The sequence below is a fragment of the Artibeus jamaicensis genome, unplaced genomic scaffold (assembly GCF_021234435.1).
Source record: "Artibeus jamaicensis isolate MK-2021 breed Jamaican fruit bat unplaced genomic scaffold, CSHL_Jam_final scaffold_537, whole genome shotgun sequence".
Taxonomy (NCBI): domain Eukaryota; kingdom Metazoa; phylum Chordata; class Mammalia; order Chiroptera; family Phyllostomidae; genus Artibeus; species Artibeus jamaicensis.
The window spans coordinates 31443680-31456196 of NW_026522047.1; the positions used below are offsets into that span (position 1 = coordinate 31443680).

The 12517-nt window shown below is 46.3% G+C and overlaps 2 protein-coding genes across 5 annotated transcripts in view; one reads left to right on the top strand and one right to left on the bottom strand.

Moving 5' to 3' along the window:
- Positions 1-12517, top strand: part of PALLD (palladin, cytoskeletal associated protein) — a 356788-nt gene that overhangs the window by 311303 nt on the left and 32968 nt on the right. For all 4 annotated transcript variants that reach the window (XM_053658067.1, XM_053658068.1, XM_053658069.1 and 1 more), the window contains one exon: positions 3050-3724. In XM_053658067.1, coding sequence (XP_053514042.1) covers positions 3050-3724 — 675 coding nt within the window. The remainder of the gene's footprint in view (positions 1-3049; positions 3725-12517) is intronic.
- Positions 1-12517, bottom strand: part of CBR4 (carbonyl reductase 4) — a 91083-nt gene that overhangs the window by 3108 nt on the left and 75458 nt on the right. The window lies entirely within an intron of this gene.

The following is a 12517-nucleotide window of genomic DNA, read 5'->3' on the forward strand; positions in this document are numbered from 1 at the left end:
CTCCCAGTAAGTCTAGTACTAGGTCAGGGTTCTTTTATGTTGACATGTCTGGTGTAGGGAAAGGAGCCAGGGACGGACTGGTCTAACCTTGCTTAGACAGGTAACTTGCTAGTGACTTAAAATTCCTTTCCCATTTGTAAACAGACCGTGACAGGTGCATGACCAAAAAAAATAATAAATCTAGACACCGCATTTCCTTAAGTACTGAAAGCCCTAGAACTGAAGGAGGGCCAAGCGTGGGGACTTCCTTAGCCCTCTGAATTACGGGCGTGGTGGGACAGGGGAAAAGGCCGGGCAGGGTTTGGTGGAATAGGTGTGCAAAACCGAAGACTTTGTGCTACTCAAAGTGTTGCAGGTGCGAGTAGGCCGTCTAGCACTCTTACCCCAAATTTTCAACCTTCACACAGTATGTCCAAGAGGTTCAGTTCTGTTTCATTTTATTTTTATTTTCAGAGAACAGGGCAGCAGGAAAAATTAGGAAACCAGAAAAGCCAAATTCTCAATGAGAGTTGTTATAATGAGTAACTTTTAAGTAATTTCCAAAGGCCACAGGTAATCTTCCCTTTCTGGTACCTGTCATCCCCTTTGCCTTTTCATCTTGGTGAAAAACAACTTTTACAAAAAAAAAACCTTAATGAGGACTGAGCAAGTGACTTAAAATTGTACACATCATCATCTCAGAACGTAAGTGTCAGATCCATTTAATTCAAGTATTTTTTAAATGATTTGTACACAAATCAAGTCAGACACTTGAGATTCAAAACAACTGTTTTGCTCTCCCCTCCCCCACCCTCCAGTCCCCTGAATATCCTATTCCTCACCCAGTGCAAAATGGGAGAGAGTGGAAACCAACCCCGCAGGGTTCCTCAGTGCAATGTGTAGTAGTAGCCACAACTCTAGGATGCGAGTCCTCCTATTCATTTCTTGTGAAATGCTACATTAATAATTTCTTGAACTGTCACTTATTACTAAAGTAGCATCATGGCTGCTTTGAACCCATTTGGGTTACCAAACTTGGTGGTTCTTTTTAATGCCTAAATGAGAAAGAAGGCTGGAGCCCCTAGAGAAACTCAGGACCAGCGCCGTGGTGGTCTGGGCTCTCCTGCCCTCCCTTCCTCCAAGACTGGCTTCTTGGGAACCACGCCCTAGTCTGGGGTAGAAGGCTCCTCACCCAACATGCAGGCGACGATACCGTACAATGTTTGTAGCAGCCTCGCCAGAGCTGTTACACAGCTATTTGCTGACGCCAAACCAAGCTTAAAATACCGTCAAACACAGCTGAGGCTCTGGCCACTGCGAGCTCGGGATGGCCCAGAGTTGGGGTGCAGTGGCTTTGAGGAGGACCACGTGGACCATTCCCAGCCCAGGTGCACAGGGCAGGTGAATGGTGATGAACATTCCAGGAATAGCATGCATTTTGCCATAGCTAGGAAATAAAAAGGAGGCAGTAAAGGCAGGGAGATCAGAAAGGGGCACAGGGGATTCGGACGAGAGTGCTGGATGGTGGGTTTTACAGCTGGTGGGTGGTTTTCATGAGTTCTATTCTTGGGCCAGTTCCAAACAGGAGCGCAGCAGGAACACGTGGACAAGACAGCCTACCCAAACCACACAGCCATCTGGAACTTGGGCATCCTGGTGAATCCTGGCAGCGGCGGGCACGCTTTAAAATGCCAGGAGTCGGTTCCATAGCACCCCACAGAGTTCTCTGGTATTGGAACCTTGGAGTCTCTGCACAGATTAAGCACAGAGAACTATCTTCTCTCTATACTTTTCAGCTGCCCAAAAAGTGTCCCTTGCTCTCTCTCCTTGGATTTGAGTATAATCACTTTACTGGATAATTATGAAAGCAAATAGAAGACAAAGGAAGGAATTTAGAACTTTTTTGTAGTTATCACATCTAATGATATTATGTGATAACAGATCTAAATGGTTTTTTTTTTACCTTACCAGCAGCTTCAATTCTTGTTATTGCTTTGAGTTTATGAAAGCTTGATTTTGAAGATTAAATACTTGTGGATAAGGAAGATTTTGAGTTTTTTATGTGTTTTTAAGGGTTTCAAGTTGGGAGCATAGCTTTGCCTATTCATGGAACTGGTCCTGTTCCATCTGCTTGTTATAGTGCCACCTGCTGTTGAAGGTTCTTTTGACAGACAGCCTTTGGTCACTGCCTGCCCCGAATAAAGGAGAGCATCTTGGATGTACAATTCAGTTAAAAAGGAAAGCTTCTGAGTAAAATAGAGTAAGATTTTTAGCTAACTGTGAAAATTAAAAATTCAAAAATTAATTTACAAATTTAATGTAAAAATTAAAATCCAATCTCTTCTCAATGGAAAAATACGTTGGGAATTAAAACTGCATTGTTATAAATTAAAATTTGTTATTGCTTATTAAACACCTACATATTAAAGATATTATTTGCATGTGTTTTGGATATGGCACTAAATATACGTATCAGTATTTATTAAGATTTGTATAAAAATTGGCATTTTAGGTTATGACTAAAATTTCAAGTATAGTAAATTTTGTGTATGGGGGGAATGCAAAAATTAAAGTGGATCATTCCTCTAAAATCAGCCTGTGGTGTTTGCTGAGGGCCAAGTTGATGGACCGCGCACTCAAGTAGGCAAACTGGACTAACCTAAACCTGCCAAAAATAAATCAAGTGTTTTTTCTTTAACAATCTCATTCTGATAGACTTCTCTTTCCAAAAATTGGCTACGAATGAAAAGACACATGTCCAAAGTTTTGTTTTAATACTTCTGATTCCATGAAAATGAAGAGCTCTCCAACAGTTTGTGAACCGGTTTGGACCATCTTAGGGGAAAGTGGATGGAGCTCACAGATCACACAAAATTGACCCAGTGCTTTGTCCGGAATTAACTGCAGACAACAGCACACTTCAGGGTTCACCCTTGTGCCTTATTCGCCAGGTACAGCATGGAGCCTGTTCGCAGGCGTGGGAAGTCATGGTCACAGCCTAACCTCGCTGCACCAAATGGACGTTCCTTCTAGTTCCCTCTCTGAAGGTGTCGCTTTTCTCTCTCCGCAGGGACCCTCTGAAAATCCAGCAACTGCAGAACCAGATCCGCCTGGAGCAGGAGGCCAACGCCCGGCACCCCGCGACTGGTGCCCCGCGCAGCGCGCCGCCCTCGCCACCCTTCCCGCCGCCACCCGCCTTCCCGGAGCTCGCGGCCTGCGTGTCGCCGGCGGCCCCAGAGCCCATGAGCGCGCTCGCCTCCCGAGCCGCCCCCACCATGCAGTCCTCCGGCTCCTTCAACTACGCGCGCCCCAAGCAGTTCATCGCCGCGCAGAACCTGGGCCCAGCGTCCAGCCACGGCACGCCGGCCTCCAGCCCCAGCTCCTCCAGCCTCCCATCGCCCATGTCGCCAACTCCGAAGCATTTTGGTCGCTCAGCTGCACCCCCCTTCATGCAGCCCTTTGGCTCGGAGGCCGAGGCCCCATGGGGTTCATCCTCGCCATCACCCCCACCACCGCCGCCCCCAGTCTTCAGCCCCACTGCGGCCTTCCCGGTGCCAGACGTGTTTCCGCTGCCACCTCCACCACCACCTCTGCCGAGCTCAGCCCCGGCCTCCAACTGCGCCTCCCCCGCGGCCCGCTTCGGCCACAGCCAGACGCCAGCAGCCTTCCTCAGCGCCTTGCTGCCCTCGCAGCCGCCACCCGTTGCGGTCAACGCCCTGGGCCTGCCCAAGGGCGTCACCCCCGCGTGAGTGACAGCCTCAGCCCCTCCCGACCTAAGGCCCCTTTGCCTCCTCTGCACACACCCTTCAAAGTACCTGCAGCCCAGGGGTACCATTGTAACATTTTTACACGCTTCCCTTCATCCTCATTTCAAATTCGTTATCTCAGCAACTTTATCAAGCTGTTCTTGCATAGCTGTCTTACCATTATTACAATCTACACTTTTTCTTCTGCATTAAATAATGCAAGATTTTCTCAGGAACTACCCCAAATCTAAGCAATGCTCTTAATTTTGATGAGAGTGGCGTCAGCTACCATTGAGCAGAGTGCTAAGCAATTCACTGTTCTCCCATTTGACACACTTCTAAGAGACACGACTGCCTCACCTACAAGGGGAGATTCTAGTAGTTAAACAATTCGCCTGGGGTCACAGAGCCACCAAGATGAAATTTGAATCCATACATGTCTGATCCAATTCCATTTCAGATCAGTATTAAAATAGAAGTAGCAGGGCTAGGGCTTGGTCGTTAAGTATACACTTAGTTTTTTAAAGAATTTATTTAGTTTTAGAGACTGGAAGGGAGGGAATAGAAAGGAAGGGAAATACCAGTATGTGGTTGCCTCTTGACTGCCCCCTACTGGGGACTTGGCCCGAAACCCAGCCATGTGCCCTGACTGGGAATTGAACCAGCAATCCTTTGGTTCACAGGCCAGTGCTCATTTTCACTGAGCGACAACAGCCAGGGCACACTTAATGTTTTTTATCTAAACTACCAGAATTAAGAAGCCTTTACATTTATGTAGTGATTGATTGGAGGGGGAAAAACATGTAAACATCTTTATGTTGTTTACCCAAGTAAGTGAAGGCATGTGCAATCTAGTGAGGAAACGGTGCCAGTTCTGTGCCCAGCCAACAGCGATCTCTTGGGACGTGACAGGGACCCTATTTCATGTTCTTTAGTCCCTGCCTTTCCTTATGTCACAGTGATGATGCACAGTCCTCCGAAATCTTTAAGTAGAAAATCTGAGGATAAATAAGGTGCTCTCTACAAAAGTACAATAATGCCTTCAAACATGATGCCGTACAGGTGTTCGGCAGATGCCCATTGCAGAGCAAGCTGTGGGTGAGCTAGCACACACTCGCCTGACTGAGGAGTGCTGGCTAGCAGAGGTCAGGCCACTTCCCGTATCTCAACTCTTCCTGCTGAAGTTCTGCTTCCGAGTTCGCTGGAACCCCGGTATTGTTCAGAGAGAAAAGATGGAAACCCTACCGAGGACTGAAAATGAGAAGCCCTTAGAATTCAGGTCATTTTCACTTATGTGGAAGAGTTTCCCATTCTGGGATGTACTAATGCCACCTTAGAATGAGTACTTGCAATGCCTGGCTTTGACAAGGTGTGTCAAGCAGCTTCAGTTGGCAATGTGGTTTTTTCTGAGGCACTTTCTAAATGTGGAGTACATGAACTCTAAGTTTGAAATCTGGCGTCTTCTCAAATCTTTATTGGAAAAAGTTCAGTCCAATGGATACATAAGTTAATGGAATAAAGGCGGGGTCTCTATAGTAATGATGTGATAATGAGCTTCTCTTGAAAGTTGAGTCAGTCAAATTGCCTGAAAAAAACCTTTCTCTTTCGCCCCTACTTCTCTCAGTTTTTATTTGGCTGGTAGGAAATGAAGCATTAAGTCGCTACAAAGACACTTGGCCTCAAAAAGTGGGAGTTTGTTGCATGATACTTTATCCTGTCTTCCTATGAAGTGGTACCAAATTGTGCTTTCCAGAGAGACAAATAGTGTAATATTACACACATAGGGTTTGTTCAAAGATTGGAATATCGAAGGCATTGGGTGCCCATGCCTTCTATCATGCTCAGTGAAAACAGGGGTTTATTCTGACCTTGGGCTTTGAAATTCTCTGAAGATACGCAGTTTTAAAAGATCACTTCCAGTAATACAAACACTTGCTTCTTATCAGTATCTATCACAGCTACTCATTGTATGGGGTCAAAATATTTTATAATGGTTGACACAAGAGTTCAGTAGCTCCTGCCATTTCTTTAAAGTTCATGGAGCTGTGCTGCCTCTGTGGCTTTACACACTGTGCCCAGAGATGATGAGGTGCTGTGACACCAGAGATGAGTGCCAACACCAGGCAGCAGATCTTTAGCTCTGTGCCGGCCTAATCAGCCATCAGTGTATGGCTACCCTTTGTCTCCAAGAAATTTTCCTATTTCTGAATCTCACTATTGAATTCTTTCTCTGGGTTTGATACATGCAACTTTTAGAACATTTTTTCCTCTGGCATAATGTGGGATCCCTCACCTGCATTCTGAATTAAACAAACTAAAAAGGTAGCTATTTATCCTTCATAATAATCCACATAATTTGCCACAGACCGAGTGCCCCTTTCAGGGCTTCCATGCCTAATTGGCATCCTTGAACTTGCCAAACTCTTGTCAAATGAATCTTTTAAATTACTTTCATTTATATTCCACTGGTTACTTGTGGTTAATTTGACAGCAAATTTAGTTTCACTTCTGTTATTTCTCTAATTGGACGATTTCTGCCGTATGTGTCAAGTTCCAGTAAATAGATTGATGATACATGATTCGGTGAAGTACAAATACATTAGTTCTGGTGTTTTGGGGGTTTTTGTGTTGTTTTTTTTTGCCTGCCTGTTTCACAAAATCTTAAGTGTAAATTTCAGGGATGTTTTCTTTTTCTTTTTTTTTTAAATTAGTTTTATTTAGTTATTTTTCAAGTACAGTTTTTTGTCTATTTCTCCCATCCCAGCCCCCCCCGCCCCTTGCTCCCCACCTCCCTCCCATTTCCACCCCCCTTAGTTCTCGTCCCTGTGTCCTTCCTATTTGTTCCTCCAAATCCCTCCCCTTTTTCCCCTTAACTTCCCTTCCTTCTCCCCTCTGGTCACTGTCCCCTTGTTCTCTATTTCAGTGTCTTTGTTTTTTTTTTTCTGCTTGCTTGTTTGTATTGTTGTTTAGCTTCCTGTTAAAGGTGAGATCATATGGTATTCAGGGATGTTCTCTTAATCATCAGTTGCATACTAGCTGTTTTAATTACTTTGCATGTTTAGCCTTCTCCGGGCTAACGGCTGATTATTTACTAACTTTCTAAATAGTCTGGAGATCAGTTTCTGCTTCTCGAAGGTCTGGGTAGCAGAGGTCAAGGCAGGGCACAGAGGCGGATGGGTGCCAGTGGGAAAGCACAGTCCAGAAGACAGAGGACAGTGAGGAGCCTGGAAGCAGCAGCAGCGTTCAGCTGATGGTCCACTGTGGTTTGGGGAACTTCTGCACGTGGAGTCCCTCTAGTCCCTTTCTTTCTTCAGACTGCTACCTTCTTCCCCAAGGTCACTGGGGTCGCTAGCAGAGAAAATACTGCCCTTCTCAGAGCTGCTGACAGACACAAATGTGAAGGTGACTAAATCTTTCAGATGGAGGCAGCGAGGAGAACATGCCTTAGAAAGAAATCTGTTTGCACTTTTATAAAATTAATGTATTCTACTCCCCTCACAACTGCTGATAGTTTTACAGCTTCCACTGCTGTAACCCTGTTCTTCTGTGCAGCGCAGTAAATCAGCCCTGGGCGGCGGAGGGGATCCGAGGCTTTGGGAATGCCCCCTGAAGACAGCACGGAAGTTCTGTCTGCTGGTCCCTGTGCAGTTGTATCAAGCTCAGATCGGCTCCACCCCCGAGACCCAGATGGGCACTGGCTGGCACTGTATCTTTGGCCCACCTTGACATTCTTGGAATCGGTTCTCACCAGGGGGCGCCACACAGCCACAGTGCTACACGTTGTGTCCTCTTCGTTCGTTGCCTTTCTTACAGGAGTAGGGCTTAGGTTTGCAACTTTAGCCAGTGTTTGTCCAAAGTACAAGGTCTCGATTGGAGCTTTTACTCTGCAGTAACTGAGCTCCCTGTAGATGTTATGTCACTGGCCTTCTCTTGCTCCCTGATTTATAAGGAACAGGTAGGCGGGAACACGGTCATCATTCAAGGGGAGTGGCACCAAGAGGTGAAGGCATTTCCCAGGATTCTGGAATAAGCTTAAACAAGGGGGGTGTCTGTAAGAGCCAATGACTTGCCCGGTTGATCTCTACTAAATCTGGTGTCTGATATTTCTTATTAAAGAAGACTCTGTAGACCAACAAAACAAAACCACATGAGTCTTAAGGAAAATTTATAAACAGATGCAGATGTACTTCAGACAGGTTTCAAGTGAAGACAGAGGTTGGACAGTAACTTACAGAAAAGACAAAAGCTGCCTTGGACTTTGCAGACATCATCTCATGGTTCTTGCCTCTCTTGTCCTGCAGGAATGAATGGGCAGGTGGGGCCTCATCTGTCCTCACTAGAGGCAGCGGCCTGAGGGGGTGAGGGTTGTCCCAGGGCCTTGTCATCAGGCTCATTAGGGTCCTGTATCTTAGAGGATTCCACACAAAGGTGCATCTAATCCTGGGCAAATATTCCCAGGGAATCGGTAGGACAGGTCTCAGGGTCTGCTGTGACTAGTGGCAATTCTGCTGAAATGCCCAGCTCAGGAGCAGCTCAGAAAGAGACCCGCCCCATCCTGGAGGGCTCTGCTGAGTCACATGGGGTTAACACGTGGGTGTGGCACACGCGGGTGTGTGAGTTTATTCTTTAGAAAACCCCAAAAGTAATGTGTAGAGAAGTTAATGTTAGTATAAAGTGATGTTTTCCTTCAGAGTGAGCTGAAGGTGCTCACTCTAACAGCTTTGGCTTTCGATATGCAAGAACTGTTTGTACACCCGGGGCTCTTCTATTGGTCTGTGTTAATTCCTATGTTAAATTCTTGAATATGAGGAGGGATAATGAAATGCCAACATGGTAATGATTTTGCTCACTCAGGAATTGCATGGAACTTCATTACCATTAGATATCACTACCTACCAAAGAACTATTAGTAGTTTAAAAAATGTCTACTTGCTAGAGAGGCTCATGGCCCCTTAAATCAAGGCTGTACTCTGGAGATTTGGCTTTCTGAAATACACTGGCCTAGAGAAGTATATCAAGAGGAGGGTGTTCTTAAGATTATTTGGTAGCCAAGGGGAGGGAAAAAAAAACCTTTGGATTTTGTGATTGAACCTGGAAGATTTTGCCTTCCAGATGCTTGTGTATATGCTTGAGATGTTCTTACCCCGAGCCACATGAGTATCATTTTTAAACGGCCAGTGACTCACTGCTGAAGCTGGAGCAAACAGATCAGCAATGTTGGCTATGGGGTTGGGCTGAGTGTGTCCATGCTGAAGTGTCTGGTGTGGGAGGCTCGTCCGAATAGTTTACTGGGTGAGGTTTGCTTCTGAGAACGGGTTTTTGTGAAGAGGGCTGGTTTGGGTAAGTTTACTTTGAATAAGCATTTCATTTTTTAATTGTACACATCATCCGTCACCACTCTTTACCTCCTGATGAGTTGTTGCTCTTCATTTATCAAAAGTGGGTGCCATTTGGGGGAGTGGACCACAGCCATTTTGCATTAAACTCCAACAGAGAATTAAGTTTTATAGGAAAAATGAACCCAGTTCCCAAAGCTTTGCCTCAAACACGTACTTTTCTTGCCTGGTGCCTCTCCCTTCCAAATACTCCATTTTGGTTTCTAACCCTAATCTTTATATACTAACTTCTTAACCCTTTACTCAGTTTTTAACATAATTTCCTAAAACTAGTCCAAATGAGACACCATCGGAGAGAAGGACTAGGTTCTGTAACAGCAGCCATAGGAGAATTACTGTAACCCGCACCGTCCACCCCTCCTTCCTCGGGACGCGCGATGCCCAGGTGACCCTGCCAGGCTCATTCTGGCCGTAGGAGCTTTGCACGGCCCAGACCCTCTCCCGCAGACCCTCACAGCTGGCACCTCCTGTCGCCTGGCCCCAGCTGCAGCGTCAGCTCTGCAGACCGGCCATGAACCACAGTAATGCGGCCATCTACTCACAGCCCTGTCCCTCCACAGCACTGCCCACCTCCTGATGTGTCCTTCCTCCCATCCACCCTCCCCACCGTAGAATATAGTTTTTGTAAGTATGGTGACTTGGTTTGGTTCAACATTGCATTTCTAGAACAGAATTCAGCATGGAAAAGTCCATTCGTGAAGGTATTTCCACATATTTGCAAACTCCGGTCAGGAGTTCTTGGCACCCTTTGTACTTGCCTTCATTCTGTTGCCCTCAGCCAGTCTGATCTCTGGGATTCGCTTTCATGTAGAGAGAGCCTGTGAGCCTAGGTAATCTACACAGGACCTCATGTCGTCTTCCATGACGCTATGAGAGGCATGCTACTGATACCCACAGTGAACAGAGGAGGAGACCGAGGCACAGAGCCATTAGGTAACTAGCCCAAGCCACACAGCATTTAACTGATACAAGTAGAGACCCTGACCTCCCTGCCTCCAGTCATGCTGACTCTGAATCCTTCCTCTCCCCTCTCCGCTGGTCTACATCCCCAGCCCCTTTCCAGACCTCGGCTACTTCCTCTTTCGAGAGTCATCAGCAGTCATGGTAGCCAGCATCCTCCTCCACTTCCTTCTTCCTTCCACTGCACCTACAGTTGCTACCGCGTAGTTCACTCCTTCACTTATTCTCCAACTTGATTGGTAACCTCCTGGGGTCAAGGACCACCCTTTAGGATTTGGCTCTCTTCTCCACATCACCACGGGGGTATCCATAGCATGACTCTCACTGCATCACTGGGAAAACCACAAGGTCATGGGTAGATCACCTAGGCTCACAGACACACTCCAGCACGGCAGTGAGTCCCAGAACCATGTGGAGACTGCAGTAATGAAGCCAGATGCTCAACAGATATTTTTGAGATGACTGTGAGACATTTAGAAGTCTTCCGGTTGATTTTTATTTCAGTTTTAATTGGTCAGAATCAAGAAAATATATGTGCCTTAAACTCTGTAAAGAGAAAATACTATCTTAAAAAATAGAGGGAAACAGGGATTAGAAGTAAATGGCCTTCTAATTTTGGTGATCTTCATAGGCTCAGGGAATTGTCTTGTTAAAAGAAATAGAGTGATCCAGTGCTGTGTCTGGATCAAAGAGTAGTTTTCATTGTGCTCTGAAATTATAGAATACCTGGGCAGCAGGAGCCGAAAGGGAAGTGAATGTCTTCTGTATGTAATGTCTAGCACGGGTGTCCTTAGGTCCCCTAAAGAGCCAAGTGCACAGAGAAATGCTTACACAACAGGACTTACTCAGTAGTAAATAGACGGGTGTTTACTTGTTGGAGAGAACTCGCGGCTGTCTTTTAAAAACACAGCTTCCCTGCCTCTTAGTTTATGTGGTCTGTTGTGCCCTCAGAAGTCGCTTGTTTGCCCCTCACACTCTCACCTGCACCGAGAACACAGCGCTCAGTGTAGCCTGCTGCGGACGCACAGTGACGCCCCTGTCCTCTGAGGCTGCTCATCATCACAGCTGTGCAACCAGCTCACGCTGTCAGGTTCAGAGAACCCATGTGTTCCCAGTAAAGCCGGTGCACAATGAGCCTGCTGTCTTCAATACTGCCTTTCAGTGGCTTCCAAACCTAGCTCCTCTGGTTCTCAGATGCAAGGCTGTAGTCAAATGCAATGAAGAACTTTATTTCCATAATCATGTTTTTTTTTTTTACTTGTTCTGAGCCTGACTTGCTCCATGTGGTTTGATTTCACATGGCTCTGGTGCAAATTTTCCTGCCTGAGGAGGGAAGGCAGAGAGGTCAGAAGTGGGAATAGACAGTACATGCGTTCACTCATCCTGTGGATGTTTTCTGGCTGTCTGCTCTTTGACAAGCACTGTGATGAACCAAAGAGGCATGCTGAGAGGGAGGCGGTGAAATGGAACACAGGATGACAGCGTATGTACAGTAAGGGCTGTGCAGCAAACAAGCACGGTGCAGTGCCCAACAGCGCAGACTCGGTCAGGGCCTCCTCTCCGCAGGAACAGGAAGGCAGAGCCTGAGAGCCAGCGACACCCTCGTCCCTGTTCTCGTCCCAAGAACAGGAGTAAGGGGGACAGGCGCCAGGAGTAGGAAAGTTGGCAAACTGTATACAGGTTTGTTAGAGGGTTGTACGGCACTACAAATTAAGGTTTCAAATCCTAATTCCCATGGCTCTTGCTAGAACATGTCTCAGGTTCATTCCCCACCTCCCAATGACCCAGATCCACTCCTACAAGTTGGATACAACGTACACTTTGACCGACCACTTTTAGTCGTGTGTTACAAGCACAGGAGATCATAGTGTTTTGTTTCTTTAAAACCAATGTCTGATATCATCCTATGTGAACTGCAGGAGCAAACGACTAGAAAGGAAGAAACTGAAAAAGCTATTGGCCAGAATTTCTCCATTATAGGTAACAGAACAGCCAACTACCTGATTGAGTGCATGGAGTTTATTGTCTTACACAACATGCCTGGGGTCAGGCAGTTCCGTGGTGGCTTCTCAGGTGTCCCCCAACAATCAGGGGCTCGTGGTCACGAAGTAGATGTAGCAGATTCTGGCACTACACTTTGGTACAAAGTGCACCACTTTGGACACAGTGGTAGCCACTGAAAGGAGGAAGACATCTCTTCCTACGTGTTTCTTTTTATAGATGGGAACACCCTTTTCCTTTTTATTGAACGTATTGGGTGGCGCTGGTTAACAAAATTACACAGGTTTTAGGTGCACAATTTCATATCACATCATCTGCGTGCTGTACAGTGTGTCGGGATGGGGAATTTTAACCAGAGCGCTGCACCCTCTCATTCCCTCCTCCATCTCCCCAGTCTCACTGGTCAGGGCTCCATCACAGGCCTCTGGCTAAACT